Source organism: Eriocheir sinensis, chromosome 17 (genome assembly GCF_024679095.1).
Source record: "Eriocheir sinensis breed Jianghai 21 chromosome 17, ASM2467909v1, whole genome shotgun sequence".
In the NCBI taxonomy this organism is placed as follows: Eukaryota; Metazoa; Arthropoda; class Malacostraca; order Decapoda; family Varunidae; genus Eriocheir; species Eriocheir sinensis.
Window position 1 is genome coordinate 13,806,634 of NC_066525.1, and position 27,266 is coordinate 13,833,899.

Below are 27,266 nucleotides of genomic sequence, written 5' to 3' on the forward strand. Positions count from 1 at the left end.
GCAGCGAGGCGCCGCGGCCGCGCGGCAGCCTTCATCAGTCGTGAGGAAACCACGCCGCTGAGAACGTTCGTTGCCCGCCGCACCTCAACTCCACTACAATGGCCAAGATCGTTGGAAAGTACAAGATGGAATCATCGGAAAACTTCGATGAGTTCATGAAGGCTTTGGGTGAGTATCAGTTTTGTGCTGCCGTACCGTACTTTCAGAGGAATCTTTGCTTGAATACCGGCGCGGCGGCCGCGGCGTGTTGAATCGATAGTCCGGCGGCCGCGGGTCGGGGCTCGGCAGCTGCACCGCGTCACAAAAGGTGACCCGCAGATGTGACTGTTAGGGGCTGCACGTGGCGGCCCACCTCTTGTAGGCGAGAGGTTCCGCTGGTTAACGGGCGGGACAGCACCATGGATGTGGGAATATAGACACCCATAAGTATTGGCCAGTCGTAATGGTTGTCCATTGTACACGTGGAGCTGATTGAAGTGTCCATAACGTTGAAATTGGTTAGATCATTGAGGGGCGGGAACAGTTTATCTCTGTGGGTCTTATTGTTAGTGCTAGTCGAGGAATCTGCTGGGAACTGATGCTTGGAAGCCCTCCATTATTACCATGGGTCTGGTTCACGTTCCTACTCATCCATGTCTTGCAACTAAACAAAACTCAATAATAATAAAAAGTAATGAGTAAGATTTATTGGTTTCTCATTTTCTTCATTGGCATCAAGGCTTCACGAACTGCAGTAGGTTTGGTGGAAGTGCTCTTTTTGGGGGGAATTGATATGACACTGGAGTCGGGTAGCTAAGGATATGTGTGAGGGCCATTACCAATCAATACACATAAGCCTGCCTGCCTATCCAAGCCCACCCCACGAAAGCTGACAGTCGGAACCAAGAGTTAAAAAAAACTATTCGTAATTTATCAGCTACGAATAAGCGCACGGAAACGACGGTAAAAGTAATGTTTTTGACATGCGGTAGGATTGGTTGGGGAGTCGGGAGGCGGTAGTGTCGGGGTCTGAGGTGGTGGTGGGGGCGGGAGGTGAGCGTGGCGTGAGTGAGGCGAGCTTGGCCATTGGTGGACTGCAGTGGGGTGTGTTGGAGGAGGAGGGAGGGGGGCCCTTCTGCACCATTCAGGAGCACTCTTCCTGTTCCCCCCAACCTCTAGTTCCATATGGAGGAGGAGGAGGAGGGATGGGGGAAGGGTTTTGCACGCTATCATAGTGTATGCTGTAGGAGGATGTATTGGTTTATAAACGATTTTTGCGATGGGTTATTATTGTACTTATTACCTGTGTTGGCTTCGAACCCCCAGACAGGATTGTCCCACCAGGGGTTCGAATCCGACAAGGGTAACATTTTTTTAGCGATTTATTATTATTATTATTATTATTATTATTATTATTATTATTATTATTATTATTATTATTATTATTATTATTTTATTACTGCTACCATTGCTATTAACCACTACCTGTTATTACTAACTTCTACTATTACTACTACTTTTACTCCTAACTTCTACTATTACGACTACTTGTACAACTAACTACTACTATTACCAATACTACTATTACTACTACTACTACTACTACTATAATACTTCTAGTACTACAACTACTACTTCTAGTACTACAACTACTACTACTAGTACTACAACTACTGCTACTAGTGCTACAACTACTACTACTAGCACTACAACTACTACTACTAGTACTACAGCTACTACTACTAGTACTACAACTACAATTTTTTTGCTACTTACCAGTACTGAATCAACCACTACTTAATAATGAGTTTATGGTAATCCTCACTATGTAGGGAAGAAATAATTTGCTTGTTTCCTTTTTTTCTCTAACTGGGACAAGTCCAGAATTGTTGCATATTGCAACAAATTACGCAAAGAAAATAAGCGGTACGAAAAAGTAATGATTAGCACGGCCAATTTTCGGTATTATTCTAGTGTTTGCCCATACTCACCCCACGCAACCAAAATTGGCTACAGGGCCATTGAGACTGCGGGGAATGCGGTGGTATACATCAAATGAGTCGCAAAGGCATAGTTTTTGAGTTATGGGGGGCTGAAAAATACCCTAGATGTTGGGAAATTCCTTACAATTACTTAGATGTAGGGAAATTTCGTACATTCCGGGATTTGTTTTTTTACAACGTATGGGAAACCACACAATTTCACTCACACTCCATACCAAAACAAGCATGGAGATCCAGTGAGAATGCGTGGTTTCTGTATGGGAACACTAAATTCGTCGCAAACACTCATTTAAGTGGCGGTGGGGCGAAAAAAAATCCCTAAATGTAGGGAATTTCCCTAGATCATGGGATTTTTTGCCCGCCCCCCCCCCCCCCCCGCAAAAAATACGTGATTGCGACGGATTTCGTGTCCCCCACCCGAAACCCCGCATTCCCACAGGTCCCCAAGCTTGTTTTTTGGGGGAGGGGGGAGTATGATCTTAAGGATGAGATCACACGAACACTTCTTCCTTTGAGATGCTTCTTGACTTAACACGCCTGGAAGCTTAATTAACCTCGATTCTCACACCTCAGAGAGAGAGAGAGAGAGAGAGAGAGAGAGAGAGAGAGAGAGAGACTAGTAATCATCCGTGTGTCCCTTTATTTGGTTTTAGTTCGTCTGAAAGCTTAATTAACCTCGTTTCTCGAATCTCCATCATGAGAGAGGGGAGGGGGTTACAAGGGAACAAGCAGTGTGTGGTTGGTCCGTCACTCATCACTCGTGTATCTCATCTTTAGGTCTTGATTGCCTCTGATTTCACACTCCTGCAAGCTTGTCATTGTGGCGGCACATCTGTATAATCAGCAACTCGTGGCGGGGTGGGGGTGGGGGGATAAGCGGGAGTCGCGCAAACCATAACAACCGCATGGGAAGGATAAATAGCGTAATGTTTGCATACGTAGACAACATTCTTTTTGATAGTGTGCACGCTGCCGTATGTTACTACTACTACGACTACTTACTATTGATTCTTCTACCATTACCGTAACTATTTTATGCAACACCACCATCAGAATGAATTATAAGGGATGAAAACTAAATTATGCCTTTTCAATGTCTTAAATTGTCACCATAGCTGTGGGTTTGCTGTTCATAGGAAAGAAGGAAAAACTTGTAAATTCAATATGGATGAAAACTGCATATTAATAGATTTGACTTTCCGCCTGTAAATTTCCCTTCAACGCATTTGCTTAACCACTTAACATTTGGAAGAGTTGCGTCACTGTCTGTTTTCTTGCTTCTTGTTTGTGTGATGACGCGGCCAGACGAATGCTAAGTAGACCGCACGGTTATGTATACAACAACAAACAAAAAAAGCACGAAAAACAGGTGGCACCTTACGAAATCTTAAAAGTCCAAACTGTGTACTTGGCATTGTTTGTGTTCTGCTTGTTCTATTTCAATTTACTGTATTTTGCTCATTTTCTACCCTTCCAATGTATATCTTAACACCAACATTGCTTGCTTTGTGTGTATACCTTAAGTCTTAAGATATTACTCAACCTCTGAAATTCAAGTAAAGTCAGTCAACCAATTACTCACCTACTAACGGTTTCAGGGGCCGTGTTCCCCTGTATTTCGCAAATAAAACTTTAACAAAGCGTCGGACAAGGATGTTATTTTGGCAGTGGATGTTTGAGACCCCGACCTAATGGGCAAAAATATGATTTGGTGTCACATGTGGATAATGAAGCACTTATAAGAGTAAATTTAGGGTAAACTTGGTTAAAAGTTGTTGGTTTCTTCATGGTGTTGAAGATGCTTCATTCTTGGAAAAAGACGGATTAGAGTGGCCGGTGTTGCGTCGGTCATTGTAGGAAAGTTTGTACAGTGATATTGGCGTCCATGTATCCCATTTTAAAAGCATAGATCTGTCTGGTGATTACTGACGCTTATATATAATATGGACTTAATGATAGATTCAGATAGAAGTTTACTTTTTGACGCCTTGTTTGTGTTTGTATTTTTTTGTTTCTTCAGAGCTAACCATACTTTTATTAACGTCAAATCAATGTAAATAATCATTTTTTTTCCCGGCAAGTCTTTAAAAAACGTGCTACGAAAGAATTGAGTAAAGTAGAATAAATCAATTGTCTAACATGAGTTACGGTGGGTACTATAATACAGGCAGCATTCCTCCCTCCCACGACCCACATCTTATATGTACCCAGCAGAGGTTCGTTGTGTTCAAAGATGTGGGTAGCTTGTGTGGACGTTGTAGAAGGCAATGGTAGTGGTCATGTCCTGTCACTTACTTTTGGGGTCATTCGTAGACACTTTACTGGCATGAAATATGAATGGGAAGTGTGTGTGTGTGTGTGTGTGTGCGCGCGCGTGCGCGCGCGCGCGCTCGTGTTCCTGCAATTCTCATTCAGGTTCTGGTTTAGTGGGGGCGGGTGCTCACGTAACTGAAAGATCCCATTTCTCAGTTAAAATGTTCTCTCTCGGCCGAGTCGTGAAGCTTCGGTAAAGGGTTCGCACGACTCGAAATTGGAAATCTGCGGAACTTCTTTATCTAGCTAAATTTTCGGTCTTCATTTTCAGTTTAATATATAGGCATCATTATTTTCACTTATATCACGGAGTCATTTGATTTATGGACATTTCTCCCGCGAACAAAATTGTAGCGTCTCCATGGTGTGTTGATATCTTTTTCGTAATTGAAATCGAAATAGTCTTTATCATACAGGGCAATATGTGGGTAATTCAGACTGGCAACAAACTGGCCCTGTTAGCAACCAAGGATAAAGGACTTGTTTTTATCCGTGGTAGCGACAGCGACGTGATTGGCACCCACCCTTGAGGTCTGGTAGCTTGCCTAGCGATAAAAAGTAAATGAGTGAATGAGCGACACCGTCATGGTTGTCAGTGTGTCCTGCCAAATGATGTCTCCACTTGACTTGGGAATGTAGATATCAATGTGTGACTCGTCGATTCACTATAATAGCAGTACGGAGTTGTCCTTAAGTTGAGACCTTTTAACAATGGAGGGGAGACCCAGGGGTATGACCGTGTGAGGCAACGCAGTGAACCCCCTTTATACCCTCCTAGGAGTTATTTCCTTCCACCTCGTGTTGGCGTCAGAAGGGTGAGGACACATACGATTACGTTTGTTTCCCTTCTAGGTGCAACGTATAACAAGGAAAATAAGCAATACGCAATAACCACATGACTCCTTTATCTTCTTGCTCTTTAGACGTGGAAATCATAAGTTAGATTGTATTCTTATGTTGAAACCAAAGCATTGACACCCACCGAACTTATCTAGTGCGTGTGTGTGTGTGTGTGTGTGTGTCCCCCACAGTCACGGGGAAGTATGTGGGGTTCGTTGGGCTCTTATTAGATATTGAGTGACTAAGGACAACACGGGCAGCTGTCAATGGGCGGAGGGGGACGCAAGAGAATGGTTCACTCCGTTATTTCCCACTGATCAATAATAAGGTGTGTGTGTGTGTGTGTGTGTGTGTGTGCGCGCGCGCGCGTGTTCCCAAGTACATGTAGATTAGATGTGAGGGCAACAACGGGTGCTTTTTTTTTTTTTTTTTTTTTTTTTTTTTTTTTTTTGTTGTGGTGGTCTCTGCTCACGAGGCGTTCACACACACACACACACACACACACACACACACACACACACACACACACACACACACACACTCACTGAAGTTCTCCGATACGTGACAATGAATGCGGGACATGACTGAGCTGCACAAGGAAACGGCCCTCCGTTTATAATTTCAATGGTAGTTTCGTAACAGTTGGTCTCGTGGTTTTGTACGAATAATCCAATGCACGTAAAAAAATTATATATCTTCATCTCTACGGGGGAGAGGGGAGAGGGGACAAAATTTAAGAAACGGGATGTGTTCCTTTTCTTTGTTTGCTTTACTTAGTAAAGTGCGTATTAGGATGATGCAGGAAATAGCTGAGGAGTATAACCGACCACGTGTTGAAGAACGAGAAGCCAGTGAAACAGGATGACTCAGCCCCAGCAAGTTGAGGCGATGGCGAGGTTTCATAACACGACCCTTTCAGCCACAGTCGGCATATGGGCTTACAGGCTTGTCAGAAGGTAGGGAGCAGGAACATAGTATATCCGTGAAGCGCCAAAAATGTGAAATAGACCAATTAGTAAATTATTAAAGCAGGAAATGTACCAACAAGCAAAGAAGTTCAGTCTTTAGTCAAGCTTGCATAATATCGAGGATGGTTCTTTTCTAATGGTAATTTGATGGGGAAGCAATCTATTTTCACCCTTAACCAGTTTGCGTATATTTTATTTTTGATAAAAAAAAGACTTAGCTAATTGAGTCATGACTCACGGGTTTAATTTATTTTGTTGACTCGTTACAGTTCAAGCAATTTAGGTAATCAGTAATTTTCCTCCTGCGACTGGTTTTCATAATAATAATAATGATAATTTCTTGTATATCTGCTTACTGAAGAGTCATCCTCCACATCCCCCACCACTACTAATTACCTGCCACCCGTGAATACCTGAGGGACGTGGTCGTGGCGTGGCGTTGCTGGCGAGGGGCATCCTGCAAGCTGTTAGAAGCCTCGTTACTCAGTCCGCCCGAGCCGTTGAGATCATGTAAACATCTTTCCGGGGGAACACACACGCAACTGATAATACCAACACTTTTAACTAGGGAGGGTTTGCAGCTGAGTAGACTATGCATCATGAGGAGGGAGTTGGGGCCTCATGCTGTGGTGGACCCGATTTGTTTGTACCCGGGTTTGTGTGTAAGCGTGAATTTGATAACCTTACATCCCAACCAAGAGTGTAACATGTATTATAATGTTGCTTTTAAGTGGCCTGTCAACATAACCCACAAGCAAGGTGATCAGGCAGCAGCAGAATCGGGGGAGTGAATAACTGCGACATTAACAGCGGAAGTATCAAGATTAGCCGGAGAAGCACGAACATCCACACCCCTCGTTCATTATCAGCCCACTCAGGCCCGCATCCCTTAACCCTTCGCCCACCCAACCACTTCTTTGACCGCCCATATACCGTCCCTTCCTCTTCACCATCTCCCCCTTCCCCCTTTCTCACCCATACACGCTAGTCCCTTGTTATTCTTTGATTCCCCCCAGTCTCAACCCTTTCCTTCATCCATGTAGCTCCCAGATGCCCCTTGTCCTCACTATTCAACAACATTTTCTATCCTTTTTCGTATGATTTATAGAGTTTGCCTTCCTTTCGTGTTCTTGTCTCCACCCTCTTCACTCCACCCTTCTTGCCTCCTTCCTTGCACTCCACTCCAGCTCAGTCAGTCTCCTCTTACCCCTTATCCTTGCTCCTCCGATTCCTTAGTGTTGTTCGTAATACCCTATATCTTCACGAGAGAGAGAGAGAGAGAGAGAGAGAGAGAGAGAATCGCCATCATTGATTTTCCGCAGCTTTCACTGTTTGGCCACTTTTCCCGGGTCCGTGGTCAGTCCAGGCACTCGGCGATCATTTTGCTGGGGATAAAAAAATGTGAAGGGGGAAAATTTACCTCCACCTGATCCACCACAGCGTTTAACTTTTTATCACGGTCTCGTATTGCGGCATGACTGCTGACACATACAAAAAAAGAATGAATAAAAACGTAATGACGGGGAAAAGGGAAAAAGGTTTACAGTTTTTTTTTGTTAATTTTTTCTCCATTGCTCAGTTTTCTTACATGTTTACGTCACATCATGGCTTGAAGGACATTGGGAAGATACGTATCAATTTATTTATAATTTCGTGGCAAATATACATAATTTTGTTTCATTATGAGACTGTTATAAAAAAAAATTCACAACGTACAAAATTATTATATATAATAGAAGTTATATATATATATATATATATATATATATATATATATATATATATATATATATATATATATATATGTGTGTGTGTGTGTGCTTCTTGCTTGCCTGTTTGGGAGTCTTTTGCCTTCTGCGCCTCCTTCCCCCTCCTCAGCAGGAAATATGTATGCATGTCTGAGAGGCGAGTAAGCATTGTTAGCACGATGCAACACACACACACACACACACACACACACACACACACACAATGACGGGTATTGTAAGCGTTGCCAATTCTTCATAAAAGTTTACACGCCTTTTTGTCCCTGCGTGTACATGTTCAGTGGATAAACAAGACCACTCTTTACGTGGCTGTTTAATGTGCACTCACGTAAAACAACGACGTATAGATTTTTTTAAGGGCGTCTGTGCTTACATGTACATTTCATTTTTATGTATTTGCTTGTTAACTTGAATTTCATAACATGCAAGTGGGTGTAGTATAATGCATGCCATAATTCCACACGCCAGGATGTTACTCCGGAGCCTGTTAACTGTATGTGCACTTTTGCTTCATTAACTTTCATTGTTCCCTGCGTCGAGTTGCATGATAGCTCCTGACAGGCTCATTACAGGCTGGAGTGTGCCTTCGAGAGGGCGGCTGAGTGGCTAGATAACACACACACACTTTTTATATTATTCCGCCTTGACGTACCTGGCGGTGGCGGTATCAGTGTGTGCATGACATACGTGACAGCGAAAAAAAAAAAAAATGTGAAAGTGACATTCCTTGGGTTAGACATGGAAGACTGCTCATTTATCCACCTGTTTGTATGTTTTTTCGTGCGTTCACCTTTGAGTCTAGTATAGTATTCCCTTCCGCGGCTTGTAATTTAACCTTCACGTATGCTGGGAAAATGACGTCGTTCGGGCAGGCACTGAAGACTCACCATTTATTAGTTCCATTCCTTCTTTTTCTGATGGTTAATGTGTATTGTGTACCTTGTGTCGTGTTACTTTCTCGTGTGTGTGTGTACCTTGTGTTTTGGGCAACTCGGTCCACTATTGCAGTGTTCAGGGTTACGGTACACAGCTTGCAATTACACTACAACTCGATCTACTAATAGCTCGAGTTTTATCGTGGCGGGATTGCTCTGCTGTACAACTATTGGTCTGCATTATCTTAAGTATGCCTAAAAAATTACTTATGACATTATCTAATCATCCTTTTTTCTCCCTGTTCATGGTTGTTCATCAGAGTCGCTAATATTTTCCTTATTTTAACGCTGAAAGACGAGATAGGAACACGTAAACAGAAGCCCAACAACTGAGTGGGGGAGAGCGGGAAGGAAGAGAGGCAGGCAGGAAGAGTTAATTAAAAGGAAGGAAAGGAAGTATGGCAACGGGCAGGCATTGATGCGTTTGGAGAGAGAGAGAGAGAGAGAGAGAGAGGGGGGGGGGGTTGCTTTGGGGGCTGGGGTCGGCATGAGTGCGTGAGTCCGATGATATAGCTCTCCTCAAGGAAGACCGTCCCACCCCAGAACATGAAATTATATGCAAGCGGTCGATAGCAAGCACCATTAGTAGTCACCGGCAGCGTCTATCCTCAAGTATCGTCATTCTCTACTCTGTCGTTCATAAAGTGGTAGATAATTTTGGTTGCTACTGTTACTAAGAGGCTAGGGCTGTAATATTTCTGGGGGGTCGATCAAACATGTTATTTAAGTAGAAATCTTCAAGCATTCAAAGCAAAATATCTATGGGTACTGTTTACCTGACAAAAATTGGTGGAAAGGAAATTGTTGTTGTGGAAATAAGAGTAAAATTTGCCGAGTTAAAAAATAATCTGAGCGGTCATGTTTTTTCTTGTGTTGAGTCAGCCTTCGTTTTGTCCCACTTTTTCGTGTCTTGCGGTGTATCGGGAAAAAAAAATGTGCCAGTGGGTTAGTTCTTGCACATGCCAAAAGAAAAAAAGAAATTTGGTCGATTAGAGAGAGAGAGAGAGAGAGAGAGAGAGAGAGAGAGAGAGAGAGAGAGAGAGAGAGAGAATCATGGCATTAAAAAACTTTAAAACTAAGTCCCAGTTGAAAATAAGAGTGAAAGTTCTTTTAATTAACTAACAACAACAACAACAAAATAGTATCTGAGGGCGTGACTGCAAGGGTGCGTGTCCTGAGCCTCAGGGTGAGTGGCCGTGAGAGGCCGTCAGTGGCGCCAGCTAGATCAGGGGGGAATGGGGTAATGGGGGGGGGGGTTGTCTTGGTTCTTGCCACGCCTCCTATCCTTCCTTCCTCCCTTCCTTTGCTCGCCATGACCACGGTATTTGCGGCTCCATGACCACATATCCATAGAGCCATAGAGTATGAGATTTTGGCAAACTTCACAGGCGCCATGTTAATACCAATAGAGCCACACAATGTTCAAGTTGATGGTAATAAGAGCGTTTTTTGTGCTCTAGGTTCCTCGAAACCCTGACGATACGTACCTAGAGCACAAGAAAACCACTGTAGAATTACCATCAGTTTGAATCTCACGTGGCTCTCCTGGTAACTACATGGCGCCTGTGATCATATTGGCCAAGCTCTCCTGTTCTATGGCTCTGCGTGCCCCAAGAAATCAATCGGTCCCTCCCATATAGCGGCGCCGAACCCACAATCCCTCGGCTCCGCAAAGGTTTACTACTTCTTCCTCGGCATTATCAGCAGCTGTTCCTCTTCTAACACTTATAAATCACGTACCGTACGTTGGTGGTTCAGAGGTTGGCAACAGTTTTGAGTTATATAATCGTACCCTAAACTATACTAAAGTTCTTGAAGCGTGGAAACTGGCTGCCTCGAACACAGTATTTTAACATGACAATATTTGGTTATTACTAGTTTCCAATTCAGATCTGTCAGGGCAAATAGCAATAGTAATACAGAGCAGTCGAAAGCATTGCAAAGACCACAGGTAATAAATAATCTTTTGGGAGTCATCTTATGAGCTTTGTCCGGGAACCATGAGCCACAGGAAGACGCTTGAGGCACACTCGCGAACAGGCTGCAGCGGGGCATGGCAGTCTGTCGGCGGGAGGGATTAAATTTCCTGCAAACTGGTCGTAGCTGATGCTAATGCTCCGTCCCGTGACTCAGTGTGTGTGTGTGTGTATGTGTGTGTGTGTAGGGGTCGTTGCCGTGTTGTGACGTGGTGAGGGAAGGCGTGTAGACTGTAGAGCAATAACCGCGCGTCTAATGCTGGTAGGATAATAACACGAACACACACACACACACACACACACACACACACACTCTCTCTCTCTCTCTCTCTCTCTCTCGTATTTTTCATGTGCTAAGTCTTGTAAATGTACGTATAGCACGGTACTTTTCTTTCACCCATATTATACCATTATATAGGTTGACCTTTTCCTCCTCAACTCTGTTCGTCTTTTATACTTTAGGCGTATAGCAGGGGTTGATTTGATTATCCGTTTTATTTCGGTTTTCCTTTTTTTTTTCTCTCAGTACGCGTCGCACGTGAACTGAATAGATTCGTTGAGAAAAAAAGAATATGGTCAGTAAGACAGTGCCGAGACAATAAAATAAAAAATATGGCGTCTCAAAAAAACGGTAAAATTTATAGTGCGTAAAGAGGAAGATAAAACGCTGGGCAACCATAGAGAAACAGGAAGCGAGCGTCGTGAGTTAGTGAAGATAAGGCTGAAGGTATTCTGTAACAAAAAATGGACTTCGTAAGGTAATACGTATTATGCCTAGAATTAACAACCAATGGACAACACAAGTCACATGACAACCCGGAGAGATGCAACAGGATGGAATAGACAAATAGATGAAAGCTGCTTGGAGAGGCTTTTGTCTTGCTGCTGTTGATGATGATGATGATGAATATAAGATAGTGCGAGCAAATTTTAAATGGAGTAAAGGCGTCTTGAGTAAGTTGCTCCTCGAACCAGACAACGTTTCTTCTTATTCGAAATTCAATAACTTTTAATAGCCAGTATATAGACTCGATAACTCGGGCTTCTGAGTGTCTTCTGCACATTTACAACCCACAACTAACTAAACTAAAGACATATTCAGCCAGGTTTTCCATTAGCCAATACTTAAACAAATAGCCCTGTTCCCTTCTTCATGTTCACCCCTTGAATTAATCGATGCAAGGGACGCCAACCGGGAGTGCAGGGCAAGCATGACTGACTCGAGCAACGCATGCATGGTGGTGCGAGTCGGGTGTTGAGCGCCTCCAGTCTCCGGCAGCTGAGTGGCTCTTGTCTTGTCTCATTACTTTTGTTATATACGTAAAGTGGCTGCACATGTTAATCACTTGAGCAAGACGTATAACAGACCTATTGTAGTGCTTATCGTGTGAAGTGGTTGCTACAGGCGCTACACTACACACCCTCATCCACCTGACCCATCTTGTGTCCTTAGTTTGTCCTACCCTCTTCTATCTTCCTCCCGTCCTACCTCTCATTTCTTATCATTTCTGCTCTGCTCCATGCCTCTTGTGCCCCCTTTACCGTCCCTGTTCTTATTCTCGTCTCCTTTTCTCCCTTTTGTCTGCCTAAACATCATTTTCTTCTTACTATTTCTTTCCTTCCCTTATCTTGTCCTCGTCCCGTCCTCTCCTCCCCTCTCTTCTACTTTTGTAGCAGTCACCGCTCAAATTCCGTGTTCCTTCCCCTCAGTGACAAGAAAATGGGGTGCTGCAAAGAGACTAAGACTCTGTGTTTTCATGTAATGTCCATCGTCACTGTGTCTGCCAGTCTGTCTTGTCGCGTCTTCATCGTTAACTTTCCTTGTATTCGTTTACCTTTGACTGTCCGTCCACGTTCTCTTGTTGTCCACCGTTACACATTGTTCCACACATACACCAACACTTAAATGTTAACCTACACAAACAACATTCACACAAAAGCATACACAAACAAACACCTATCCTATGTGTTGTCCTTGTCGTGATGAGGTGTGTAAGTTCTTTCCAATAAAGTAACCCTGGCGGATATGATTTTCTCTATCCGTGAACCGATTAGCACTTAGAACACTCGCTAAGACTCTGTGTTTTCATGTAATGTCCATCGTCACTGTGTCTACCAGTCTGTCTTGTCGCGTCTTCATCGTTAACTTTCCTTGTATTCGTTTACCTTTGACTGTCCGTCCACGTTCTCTTGTTGTCCACCGTTACACATTGTTCCACACATACACCAACACTTAAATGTTAACCTACACAAACAACATTCACACAAAAGCATACACAAACAAACACCTATCCTATGTGTTGTCCTTGTCGTGATGAGCTGTGTAAGTTCTGTCCAATAAAGTAACCCTGGCGGATATGATTTTCTCTATCCGTGAACCGATTAGCACTTAGAACACTCGCTACCACCAACACTTTCTCCTCATTGCCTTCCTCCTATTTTCTTTTGTCCATTTTCATGTTTCTCCTTTGCTTCCCTATTCCCGTTTACTCTTCCCTCCTCTCCTACTTCATTGCCTCTCCCGTTTCCTTCCGTTCCTTATCCTGTTCTGTCTCCTTCCGCTTCCCTTTCCCCATCCTCTCTTCTCCCCTCTCCTTGTTTCCCCCTCTCTCTCGCCCCTGCACCATCTCGTTTTGCCCCATCTCTCATACCCTCCTCTCCCCTCAAACTAGTCCCTTCCCCCCTCCCATGCTTCCATCCGGTGCTGGCGAGTGCATGTGTTGTCTGTCTCCTGTCAGTGCCAAGTCAGCGTCTCGCCTCGTCCCGTCTCAAAGTGTAACTGGAGAGGACAAGAGGGGAGGAGAGTGAGAGATATCATTGTTCGTTGAGAAGGGAGGGTTTGTGCTGCATTGGTTTTCGTCAGATGTCATTTTAGGGGGATAGGGGTAATCTGATATAATTCCTAACTCGATAGAAGTCCTTTTAGGGGGATAGAGGGCAGGGAAGGGGTAGGTTTTCCTTTTTCCTGGCTCGATGTGGCCACTACGTCCTTTTTACATTTGCCTTCCAAGATGATAGTCCATTTTCTGAACAATAGAATAGAAGGGAACTGAAAACTAAGGATGGTGGACGTCTGTAACTATGTACGAGTAAAAGACGTGGTTCTTTTCGTATTACTTCACGCATCGCGGTATACGTGATTACATGCCTTGGGAGTGGACTGTAGTGTACGCGCATCTTGAATGGATGAATGCAATGAACCGGCAGATCCAAATACTGAATAGATAAATGAATTGACTGTGGTGAATGAAGATACATTAAAGAATACATTATGGAGAGGAATTGTGCTTAACACTGGGATAGACACTACAGGTTCACACTTGCGTGTACGAGAAAGAGAGAGAGAGAGAGAGAGAGAGAGAGAGAGAGAGAGAGAGAGAGAGAGAGAGAGAGAGAGAGAGAATTTTACTTTATTTTTATTTATTTTTATTTTGTGTGTGTGTTGCTTGAAATAAATCGATGAGTCATGCACATTTTAGTGTCGCAGTGGAAGGGTGTGGCGTTGGGGGCAGGGCAGGGGATTACAGGGACTGACGTGAGCATGACGGGACAGTATTGGAGCGATGTGATAAATGGCAGTTAATATCGACAAGTGTAGCAGCAGACTCAGCTCTCCATTAGTTAATATTCTGGTAGTGTCGCAGCGTGTTGTTGTAAACGTCCATATCTCTGTATCGAATGACCGTATGTTATATGACTGGCAGTAAGTTTCGTGTCATAGCAAAGAACATCTCGTAACATGATGGTGTATTCGCCACTTTGCACGCTCCGTTACATCTAGGGAAAAATAATCTCGAGAATGCAGCACAATGAATATATAGTCCGTTCAATCATTTAATTAACTCTCGAGGATTAAACCCAGATCTAGAATTGACAAAAGTTAACCATCTTTTCTTGACATTTTTTTCTTCATATACCCTAGCTTAGTATTCCTAGTATTTATTTCCATTTTCAGTTCTAATTAAAAGTATAGGTTGAGGGTGCATATCAATGCATGACGTTGCCTGCAGTGAATCAGCGTTGTATTGGCTGGACTGCATCAATCATGGCAACGCGCTGGCTGTGGATGTTTTATTGGCGGCCAGCATGAGGCGTGCCGCCAGGCGTGGTGTCCAGCGGCCCCGGGCGGGAGGGTTTGGTTGGAGGGAAGGGACGCACGATATTGCCACCAGGGACAGGTACTATTAACTCATTGGCATCCGTGGGCCTGTGTGTAGACGCGATACATTTTTTTTCAGCGTTCAGAGTTGGTTGGTGGCGGGACATAAACAGAGATAGGACATGAACCTGGCCACACGGGTGATCAAACATGCGCTTGCAGCATGTAACCAACATATAACCGAACCAACTGTTAACGTGTTGTGAACCGTTGTGTTCAGATGATATTGGAAGTACCGGTAGCGAACATAATTGCGGCAACGATGTGGACGAGACAGCGTAGGACGCTTCGTGACGTGTTCCCGAACAGGTGTTCCGAATATATAAGCGACACTACCGAACGAGCTGTAATCTTGTTGTCAACTGTTGTGTCTAGATAATATTGCCAGCATACATATATCTAGTAAACACTTTTGCCAACCTGCTTGTACACGTGTTGCCAAGTGTTCACAACAGATGTTCGAGCACACTTGTGGACGGGAGTATCGCGTCATCGCTGTTGTGAACATGTTCGGTAGCTACATTACTGTACCTTGCTTCCAAACAGGTGTCTTAATATACTGTTTATGCTGCCTTAAACGGTGGAAAATCAGATTGAACTAACGTTAACATACTGGCGCCCCACAGGAAACCGTATAAGGTCCATTACGACAGCTATATAATTGATTACACAGATAGTAGTCCTTGGTCATTCTAACTTCCCCGGACCTCCAGGCTTTCTAATGTACCGTATAACCTTCTGATGACTAAAGCAGACCACATTCATTGATACCATTTATAGCCTTCTTCCATCTATTTTATTTCTTATCGTTAATTAACCTTCTCAAGACTTCCTACTTTCGTACAGCATCAGTTGCAAGTCGCTCAGCATTTCAATTCGTCACACAGGCAGGAAGGAGCACAAGACCTTCAAAGTCACAGCGACAGGCATTACCAATACTTACCATATTCGTCCTTTCTCGTGTTTTCCATACAACCTTCAGTTTTGTGAATGCGTGATGAAGAGCCCTGACGTGTCAAAGGCTGGACCAGAGGGAGGAGGAGCGCGTGATGAGGCCAGTGCTGCGTGCTGCATGATAAAACGCTGGGGTAACCCGGCTGTTAGTACTATCATGTTTCATTCATAAGCGGACGCTTCTCCACGCGAGCCACTCATTTTCACTCACTCACGGCCACTCGTTTGTTTTTCTCATTGTAGCTTACTCATTTCTCTCTCTCTCTCTCTCTCTCTCTCTCTCTCTCTCTCTCTCTCTCTCTCACACACACACACACACACACACACACACCATGAGGGAAAACAAGCTGAGTGCAAGACAACCTCCCAAAGTGTCGGTCCCGTAGCCGGTGTCCCTCAGATTTATGTTAGAAGGCGTCTACCGCGTGTGTTGTATTTTTAACGCCACGTGGAAATGTGAAGTGCATTGTCTGCAAGAACCTGCGTCATTGTTTTCCTCCTCCCTGTGAAGTGATTAGTCAGCAAGAACCTGCGTCATTGTTTTCCTCCTCCCTGTGAAGTGATTAGTCAGCAAGAACCTGCGTCATTGTTTTCCTCCTCCCTGTGAAGTGATTAGTCAGCAAGAACCTGCGTGACTGTTTTTCGCCTCCTCTCCTGCTTAATATCCTCCTCCTCTTTCATCATTGTAGTGTGCCTCCTTTTCTTTTTAATCAAGGGTATAGTAAGAAGCGAGTTAGCAGAGAAGGTACAGGTGGGGGAGAAGGAAAGACAGTAAGAGTGTATACCTGTATGGTGTAGGTGCGTTAATTTACTCTTATGTAGTCGCTCCTTCAATCCTCTTTCGCACTCACAACGTCACTTCTACCTCCCCTCCTCTCCCTTCTCTTCTCCTCTTCTCATCACCACCTGTTGATGGCTTGCCAGACAGAGGGTAAGGGGCAACTAGAGAAGAACCGGGGAGCATTCTATTTCCTAACATGGCTCTTTTTTTTTCTTTTTTTTCATTATATATTATAGTGTATCAGATGTTGGCGTTGGGTATAGATTTAAGCGAATACGTGGCTCATCTCAACCTTCCCAGGGACAGTACGAACCTACGAGAGGCCTTGGTGCCCCCAGATTAAACAGCATTGATACGGTCCATGGTTTTCTTTGTGTGTGTGTGTGTGTGTGTGTGTGTGTGTGTCATAGGATATACTTGGAAGCCGCATAAGTGTGTGTGTGTGTGTGTCGTCCATTGATTTACCTAATAATAGTAAGAGTAACAATAAATAATGATGAAAATGATGACCATATAAATTATCACACACACACACACACACACACACACACACACTGCCGCATTAGTATCCACGGTTGGCGAGTGACTTGGCGAGGGCCGCACACCTCGCCACACCCACTCCTTCCCTGGCACGCGTCACCTGGCTCGTCCCTCGCTGCATGATGCCAGCCACACCTGTCGTTGAGCCTCAGGTGTGACGTCACGTGGGTTGAGGGATGGTGAAACGTTTAGAGTGTTTAAAAGATCAGAGAAGGATGTTGCGGTGATTCTTAACCCTCATTTTTATCTCCTTTCCTCTTATGTTTCCTGACACGCCTCTAAATGTAATTGTTTCCTCACTATTCTCTGTCAGTTCCTATATCTCCGCTTTACTTCTTTCTCTCCTCTCTTTCTAATTCTCTCCTTTCCTCTTTTTTTTTTATTATCACCTTTACCACCTCTAATTCTCCTTTCCTCTCTTCTATTATCTTTCATTTCCTGTTCTCTAATTCATTCTCCGCTCCTCTCTAATTCTCTCCTTTCCTCTCTTCCAACCCTTTCTTTTTTTCTAATTCTCCTTTCATCTCCCCTCCTTATTCCTTTCCCTTTCCGCTTTTGCTTAACTCCTCTCTTGTCCTCTCATCCTCTCCTCATTCACACTTTTATCTTCTCATCTCTCCTCTCCTCCCCTCCTCTCTCTTTCCTACACTAACCTCCTAATCTCCTCATCCGTTTCCCTCGCCTTCACAGTTCTCTCTCGTCCTTTAAACTCAAACTTTCGCTTAGTGGTTCTTGGCGTCCCAGCTGGAGAATTAACCGTCTTTGTTGTGTATGTCCGTTCTCTTGATGCATTGGATGGTGTAAGAGACATTATGTATTAAAAGTATTAAGAGATTGTCATGATAGTGTGTGGTCAGTCATGTGTTGACGTGGTGGTTGTTGTTGTTTAGAAGTCCTTAACAAGACGGGCGGAAGGATGTTAACACACACACACACACACACACACACACCGTGGCGCAACTGGTAGAGCGCTGCGCTGCCAGGCTTCATTGTCTGTCGGGGGCAGGGCGGCGGTTCGAGCCCGTTCAGGCCGGATTCTTTCCGTTGACTAGGAGTGGTTACTGACCCCCCTTGAGCAAGGGGGATGGGGTGTGTGGTGTGTGAGGTCCTGGCATAAATCGACGATGAAGAGCACTTGCTCATGTCGGGAGGTACCTGCTGGCGATTACGAGTCCAACACGTGATCAGGCCGTTGTGAACTACACACACATACACACAGATAATGAGTTTCCATGAGACTCCGTTTTTCTTTGAAGTTTCGTAATCATGTTTTAAGATTAGGGATGAGTAAGTAGTGGGTATCTTTTTATTTTATTTTATATATGCTTTAAGGCTTAAGCGAAGGGAATGTTGAATTGTTTATTTCATTTAGTACATGAACAGAAGCTTTATGAAATCGCAAACAATAAGTCGAAATTTCTTGCAATATATAGACACAGACATGTAGGTAGGCAGGCAGAGAAACAGGTAGAGAGAGAGAGAGAGAGAGAGAGAGAGAGAGAGAGAGAGAGAGAGAGAGAGAGAGAGAGAGAGAGAGAGATGGGGGTGGGGGTGGGGGGAGAGTATAATAATGTTAGGCAAGTCGCTATAAAAGGATGTGACGAGAGTGAGTAATTGATCTTCCGGCAGCTCGAAGTATAAATCCGTACATCTCACTCTTCTGATTCTGTAAACGCGTGTCTTCCTTCATCAGTTTGGCTCTGCGGGTGAATGGGGTGGGCGGGTCGATCACTCATTCAGTCGATCAGTCTTGAGTTTACTTGGGTTAATGGATAGACCTTTCCTGCTCTTGCCCTCCTCTTCATGCCCGTCCTGAGTGATCTGTGTATGTTAGGCTATTCCCGACCGCCATAACAACTTGTCTTGGCACGAGGCGTTTATAGTGGAGACATTTTATGCCCTCTTCTAAATATTGTGCCTGCCTTGTGATCAAGGCCAAGAAACGGGTGCAAAGGTTACAAAGGAGGGGATCAACGTGCACAGAGTGAGAACGTTAGTTGAATGAAAGCCGCGTGTATATTTGAAAGGGTACAAGTTTTATTTCTGTAAATGTAGGGATGTAGCAGTCACCGTTCAAATTCCGTGTTCCTTCCCCTCAGTGACAAGAAAATGGGGTGCTGCAAACAGAGACTAAGATTCTCAGTGTTTTCATGTAATGTCCATCGTCACAGTGTCTGCCAGTCTGTCTTGTCGCGTCTTCATCGTTAACTTTCCTTGTATTCATTTACCTTTGACTGTCCGTCCACGTTCTCTTGTTGTCCACCGTTACACATTGTTCCACACATACACCAACAGTTAAATGTTTACCTACACAAACAACATTCACACAAACGCATACACAAACAAACACCTATCCTATGTGTTGTCCTTGTCGTGATGAGCTGTGTATGTTTTGTCCAATAAAGCCAGACGCACGCCAGTCCTCGTCGACAGACCGACTTGGTCGGCTTGATTTCGATCGCCGATAGAGTCGGTCTGTCGGGCTACCTGCTACGGGCCGCCTTTGGCAAAGGCCCGTGCTCCCTCGTGCAAGAGGGAGCAATCTTCGCCCCCCCCCCCCCCCCCATAAAGCCAGAGACACGCCAGTCCTCGTCGACAGACCGATTTGGTCGGCTTCATTTCGATCGCCGATAGAGTCGGTCTGTCGGCCTTTGGCAAAGGCCCGTGCTCCCTCGTGCAAGAGGGAGCAATCTTCGCCTCCCCCCCCCATAAAGTATTCAGAGACACGCCAGCCCTCGTCGACGGACCGACTTGGTCGGCTAGATTTCGATCGCCGTTAGAGTCGGTCTGTCGGCTCCCTGCTACGGCCTTTGGCAAAGGCCCGTGCTCCCTCGTGCAAGAGGGAGCAATCTTCCCCCCCCAATAAAGTAACCCTGGCGGATATGACTTTCTCTATCCGTGAACCGATTAGCACTTGAGAACACTCCCTACCACCAACAGGGAATGGTAATTACTATTTTGTCATAGTGAAGTTTTATGGAGTCTTATCAACCTCATGCAGTTATTCGTATAGGTATAGGCGACGTGATTCATGAGTAGGACCACCTCAGCTGTTATTGGTATATTACTACTGCTGCTACTTCAGTGTGCGTTTTTTTTGCTTTCGTCTTGATGCCTTGCCCTAGGTTAGGGCTGGGTTAGGGGCACGTAGTCTCGTTGTTGATAACCTGCCCAAGCTGTGTACGTGATGTTAAACTCATCTTTTCGTGGCCGCCATAGCAATCTTGTCCTTTACCACTTAGGGAGGCCAGTCACTTTGCGGAAGTTACTTAAAGTTGAAGTAAACAAACACCAGCCAACGATAAACAAAACCAGATGACTAATGTAAATTGCGTTATACGGAAGCAGACGGACACAGCTCCATTGCAGACATAACTTAATCCTATCTGCTCACCTACGTGTAAAAAAAAAAATATGCATAGAGAAAAAGTAAACGTTGTCCTATGATTAAAGAAATAGGTGGCTGGTGTAAACTGTAGTAGGAGGACAGAACAATTAAATTTAAACTTTACTGAGTCACATAGGCTTACCCACATGTAAAATCAAATAAGGAAATGGCTAAAACATCCCATTCTCGAATAAAACGCAACGGATGGAAAATGAATGAAGTAGATTTTATAGTAGGTACCCAGTATACTCAACTTCACTGAAATGTTCCCTTCAGTTTCGATTTGCTGTGTCATGTTACTGAAGTTTTTCGTTCGATAGACTGTCTGGCTTGCCTAAACACGCACCAGGCTTCACAGCCTGACAGGCGGGGGTTCGAGCCCCGCACTTGCTCGTGTCGGGAGGGTACCTGCTGGCGATTGCGAGTCCAACTCGTGATCAGGCCGTGGTGGTGAATTACACTTAGAGTAGCACATGGCGGCATTGTGTGTGTGTGTGTGTGTGTGTGTGTGAATGGTTTTGGATAAAAAAAAATAAAAAAAATAAATAGCACTCGTGAGCATTCGGTCAACTTCATCATCCTTCTATAATGGGTTTAATAAATTTCATGCTGGTCCCTTTTAAACACGAATTCTTAACCCGCTCCCATCTGCTTAAAGGCAGCCAATCATATGCTTTCTCCTATTTCTCCCTATCACATCCATCGGCACTATATCGAGGGGGTGGGGCTTGTCCATCACCCTTAAATAGGAAGAGAAAAAAGGGGAAAGGGGAGACGGAGGGGAGACATTCGGAATCTCTCTTGTCAGAAGGAAGGGGAAAAAGAGAACCCGTTACACAGATTGGAAGAAAAAGGTTGAGACTGTCAGAATGGCTTAAGTATCAATCAATCTTTATGAAGAATGTGAAAAATGGAGAGGAGACAGCCTAAATCTGTCTCCATCACTCAGTCAACCACTTGTACACATCTGACGGCCAATGGGGAGGGAAAAGATTTCCGGAATCTGTAGAGTCGAAAGTTATGGCGCGATGATGTTCCTGAAAATTAGAAGCCAAAAGTTCCTGTTGGTTCTGCTTCGCGAGGGTATTTATATCTAGGTTACCTCTCGTTGGTCACAGTTGGCGACATCTCAGTGCACGCCAAGCGGTCAGATTTTATATATAAATAAATATTTTATAATGAAATAAATTGAAGCAAATTACACCAAAGAGTAATATATATATATATATATATATATATATATATATATATATATATATATATATATATATATATATATATATATATATATAACACACACACACACACACACACACACACACACACAAACTCTAAACAAAATCGTTATGCCTCTGGCGACATTGTCCAACTAGCGTACCGATACATGTGGCAGCACCGTGATGTACGTACCCATGAAACGTGATTACTTTATAAGGGCACTGGTTGGAGATAGTTCAGCACGTGATCAGACCTAGGTGAATGTAAAAAACAACACGTGTCTGTCCGGAGTCTACAGGTCTCAGGAGGTAGTGAAACAGAGAGTCCTTCACGAAGACTATCCTACGTTATATTCGGGAAACAGACCCTGGGGTGCCGTATGTGTAGCTTAATTACATTTATTTAGTTCCTCTTCGTTATGGAGAGCAGGACAAGTAAAAGGACTGTATATAAAAAGAAAAAAAAATGCTCCCGTCTGCATGGTAAAGCTGTTGACACTCGTCCCTACGGAAAGTGAAGAAAACGAAGACCGATGGCGGTGGAGGTTGTATAAGTACTCAAAAGGCGAACCAAAACTGATTTAAAAGGGGACGGAGTGTGTATATGATGAATGAAACTCCGTCGCTTCCGTTGGTGAGGGCTGCCGGGAAGATTAATGGAGGGAGAGGAAGAAATAAATAGGTATGGGATGTGGGTACTATGGCGGGGGTGGATGAATGTCCCAAGGAGAGGGGAGGGAGGCGGTCAACAGGGGAGAGGACGTCGTTCTGTAGTCCTAGCAAGGGTGGTGTGTTTTGTGTGTCTGGCTGGCTGGGCGGCCCATTCATACCAGGGATCAGTGGCAGCGTGATGGACGGCGGCGTGACGGGTTCCCGGCTGGTGGTGGCGGGGACGGGGACACGAGGGCATGCATTGGTGGGTGCGGTGTGGGGGAGGGCTGGTAGAATGGTGGGCTAAGGTGGGTATGTGGGTGGTGGGTATTTAAAATATTTCCATTCACAAGACTCAATGAAATGCTTGGTGGGGATACGAGGGCATGGAGAAGATTGGTAGACGTGGGTGGGGTGCGCATGTAGACGTGGGGGAGTATTGGTAGAATGAGTGGGCGAATGGATGGGTACTGCATTTAGTGTCATTCACAAGACGTTGGAAGACATGCTTACTCAAGTGGAAAAGTGGTCTTACATACACACTGCGTTTCTGGCTGGCTGGTTGGCTGGGGCATCCCCAAAAGGGAAGGGAGAAAGAGCCAGACAGTGGAATAGACAGACTAAGGAGCTGTGATTGGGCCAGCTGCTGTGGGCCATGGAGATTGGCTCCTTGCCCTCCTCACAATTAACCAGCTCAATAGGACCATTCTTTCGCCTCCATCATCCTGTTTAGCCAAGGCTTTTCCCCCCACCGTCTTTGTCGACCAGTTGGGGCAGCTACAGGGCAATGAAGCCCATGAGAACTAGTCAACCCTCTTCCTCCTCCTCTTCAGTCAACATGCCAATTTCATCTCTACCTCCTCCTCGGTTATCTCCTATGCATGCTTAGAAATGTCAAACATTTCCTCTAACCCCTCCTCCTTCACGTCACCTCACCATTTTCCCTCCCTAGCTACTTATCTATCTTTGGTCACTTTCACGTTCCTGTTACCCTCACCTTTCCTTTCACCTCTTCTACCTTCCCTTTTGTCGCCTCCATCACTACTTCCACCAACCCCCTACAAATCCGTCTGACTTACAACTTTTGTATGATTACAGTTTTGTAAATAGTGGGCAGTTTGACGTATGTCGAGTGGTGTTTGTGAACATTACTGTGCTAATTGTGCATGGAACCTTTATCAAGCTGAACAACACTTCAGGCTTAAGCTTGAGTCTAAGACAACCCAACCAAAAGTTTGACTAATTTAGCTAATCTGAGCAATGTAACACTGAATAGGAATTTCCAGAACAACTTTCTTTTGGGTAACAATATGAAATGGTATTTGTCATTTTTAGTCTTTGTTACATGTAAGCACCTCTTCTATATCTGCAACATGGGCATTTCCTTGCTTTAATTTTCTTCTGTTTAATGGCTATAATTATGTTCTCAGGTGTGGGACTGGTGATGCGGAAGATGGGCAACGCCGCCACGCCCACAGTAGAGATCACTGAGGAGGATGGCACCTACTCCATGAAGACCATTACCACCTTCAAGACCACTGAGATCAAGTTCAAGTTAGGCGAGGAGTTTGAAGAGACCACTGCTGATGGACGCAATGTGAAGGTGAGTCAAGGTAGAAAGGCAGAGGATACTGCTACACATTACAGACTTTAACATTGTTAAATAGATATGTAATTGCAGTAAAGGGTAAAGCAATGGAGCAACAGAGTGCTGGCACACTACTGCTTTTCAGTGTCATTACAGAATAAGCTAGGCAATCTAAAAATTGTGAGGATTTTGTCATCTATTCATTACCCAATTTTAGTACGTCAACAAATTATTTAGCATTGGTGTCAGTCACAAAATTTTTGCAATTTTCTTTTTGGAGAAAAAGTCTCCAGGTGCTTCAGATTCACCAGTATTTTTTCTTTCAAAACTTTGGCCAAACTTATCATACTACTGCTAATTTACTAATGCATGTTTGTACAAGAATTGGGTGATAAAAATATTACAGATAACAAACAAATCAGTCATGTATGTAGTTATTTACAGAGCAACTCAACAAAATTGCTAAAATCAATAACCTATCACTGTTCAAAACCATTTTTAAACAAACCCAACTCAACCCAATGGACAGTACCCAATAGCCATAAACTAATGATGGTAAGACTAAGAGAAAGGCTGCTCAGTGAATAACCACTCCCATGTAAACAGACCACAGGACTAATCTGGCCTATGGTTGTGTTGCATTAGCATATTCCTCAACATATTTTACTGTAAAGTTTTGAATTACTGCAACAATATTGAATATATGCCACAGGTCATAAACTACACCGAAGATTGAAGTATTAGGGTTGCTCATGCTATTTTGATCAGCCACCAACTGAGATATAAATGTGGATAGCACAATACATGTGTAAGTTAATTCCTAACATTTTGTCCTGCAGTCCACAATCACCATTGAGGGCAACAAAATGACCCATAAGCAGACAGGAGACAAAAAGAAAGAGGAGAAGGACTCTGTTATCACGCGTGAATTCACTGACACAGAGCTCATTGCGGTAAGTTTGTGGTTGATGCTAAGTTTATACAGCAGGGTACTAACATATTGGCACCAAAGGTTATCCATAGCAGGATTCATTTGCTTGAGCATAAATTGCATAATTTGTTAAATTGCATAATTTATGGTGTTGATTGAATTTAACTCCCTTGGTGCCACACATTTTTCGCAAAAACCTTCCCCTGGTGCCAAGCAAATTTGGATTTTTTTGTTTTTTTGTGGAAGTGTTCAGAATGATTAGACAACACATACTTGATACATTTTACTACTCACTTCTTAAAATTTCCATGATTTATAGGCGCTGGAAGTTCCCGATATTTGGAGTGTTATATCCTGTAGACTTACTCACCCCAGAGAGCTCGTCTATCAAACTTCGGCCTTTTGGCCTGAAACGCAGCAGAGGTTTCGAAAACCCTCCTTGCTTGGCCATAATGCGAGTGGCGAGGCGTCGGCACCTCACTTTCCTCATCACTCGAGCTATCACTATCATCATATCATAGGTGGGCACGATCACAGAAAACCTTATTCCCAATACCCGATGACTGATAATGGAAAAAAGTAGCGATTATCACTAGTTTGGTTTCAAAAGTAACGAAGATACCGATATATATACATAAATAAGTAGCGGATGGTCGATAACCCGATAACTTATGGCGATAACGCCCGGCTATGCTATATATATAATCTTTATCAAGGTCACTATCAGACACAAAGTCACTCGAATCACTATCCATGAAGTCATTAGAGGCTTCACCAAGGGCACGAGCAAAGTTGGACGTTCGCAAAATATGTTTGGCGCAGCGAGACATCCTCCCTGCACTGCGGTCAGGTCAGGAAAGGATCCTCAGGATCCCTAGAGGCTTGGTGGGGGGGTAAAGGTATGAATAGTGTCTTGACAAAGTATGAAAAGCTTCTCAGTCAAAATAAGGCCACGGCAATTTTTCTAAACTGCCGCCATTGTTAAATGGTGCTGGCACACAGCGTGCGCCTACCCGCCGCCATAGATACACGCCGCTGGCACTCTGGGGGTTAACAATCAAAAAGTGTCATGTGATAGGAGTTATTTACCTCACATGCACATGCTAGGGTTGCAATATACACTACAACTCTTTGATGGTGCCCTGATAATTATTAAATAAAGTCAATGCAAGAGCAAGCGAAGCACTGTGTTGTAAGGCCAAACCACCTTGCATAAATGTGCTAAAGAAGAAAATGACCTGGCTTTCATTGCATTTTGTATACTAAGCTTATTTCCATTTAACGCCCTAATTGTTCATTGTCTTTACAGGAATGCAAGGTTGATGATATCGTCTGTAAACGCGTGTACAAGCGTCTAGACTAGAGGATTGTGCGTGTTCGCCAGTCATGCCAAAGTGAGCAGCCTGCACAGTCCTCTCCAGCCTGAATGGGAGGAGAGCTATTGTTTCTTTGGAACCATGGTATAACCCTTAAACATTTAGTTACTGAATGTTAAATTATTAGTTAATGACTTTCATATCCTCATTTAATAATAATGTGATGGTATCCTGCTCAAAGAATTAAGTAAACTTTTGCATAAATTTATTCCCAAGTGAGCTTACTGTTTCATATGACTGACCTACTTTCTTTATCACTTAATTATTCTCTGATGATTATCATGTACTTGTTCTCATTCCCAGAGAACTAAAGTTAGGTAATGTCAAGAGGTATATGAAAATCTTTTGTAACCTTTATATATTAAATGTTTGTATTCTAACAAATTTTGATTGAATACCTCAGGATGTAAAATGGAGGTGTGTAATGGATTGGTACTTAAAAGAATTTAAAGGATGATAAATAGTTTGTAAAAATTGTGGTCTCACCTAGTAGCAACCTTATGCTTAGCTCAATAGACTAGATATACTGACCTCAGCATACTACTGTGCCCTGAAAATTCTTTTCAAATGACTTTTTATTGGGATTACATTGGCAGGGTCTCATTCAGGTATGTTAATCTAACAGACATGCTCCACATTAGCTTAACCATGATTGCCCTACACCCATCCCATGAAATGGTGGCATTCATGGACCAAATTATGAAAGGAAGGATGATTAAAAGGACTTTCAATAACAAATGTGATTCATGCAACAATAACTAGTAACAGGGAGCATACACCTGGGGACGCATCACTACACTCCCGCTGGTCCCCCCTAAACAAGCCCCCACACTGCCGCCCTATCCTTCTCAAGTCCCTCCTGGTTGGATCAATTGACTTGCCCCAGCCATGAGTTATGTGG

The 27,266-nt window shown here is 43.8% G+C and overlaps 1 protein-coding gene across 1 annotated transcript; it reads left to right on the forward strand.

Moving 5' to 3' along the window:
- On the forward strand, window positions 1-26,749 carry LOC126999977 (sodium/calcium exchanger regulatory protein 1-like). Its single transcript, XM_050863305.1, has 4 exons — window positions 1-168; window positions 23,901-24,073; window positions 24,898-25,011; window positions 26,299-26,749. The coding sequence occupies exons 1-4, from the start codon at window positions 99-101 to the stop codon at window positions 26,350-26,352; spliced, it is 411 nt and encodes a 136-aa protein (XP_050719262.1). The 5' UTR covers window positions 1-98; the 3' UTR covers window positions 26,353-26,749.
- The last annotated feature ends 517 nt before the right edge of the window (window positions 26,750-27,266 follow it).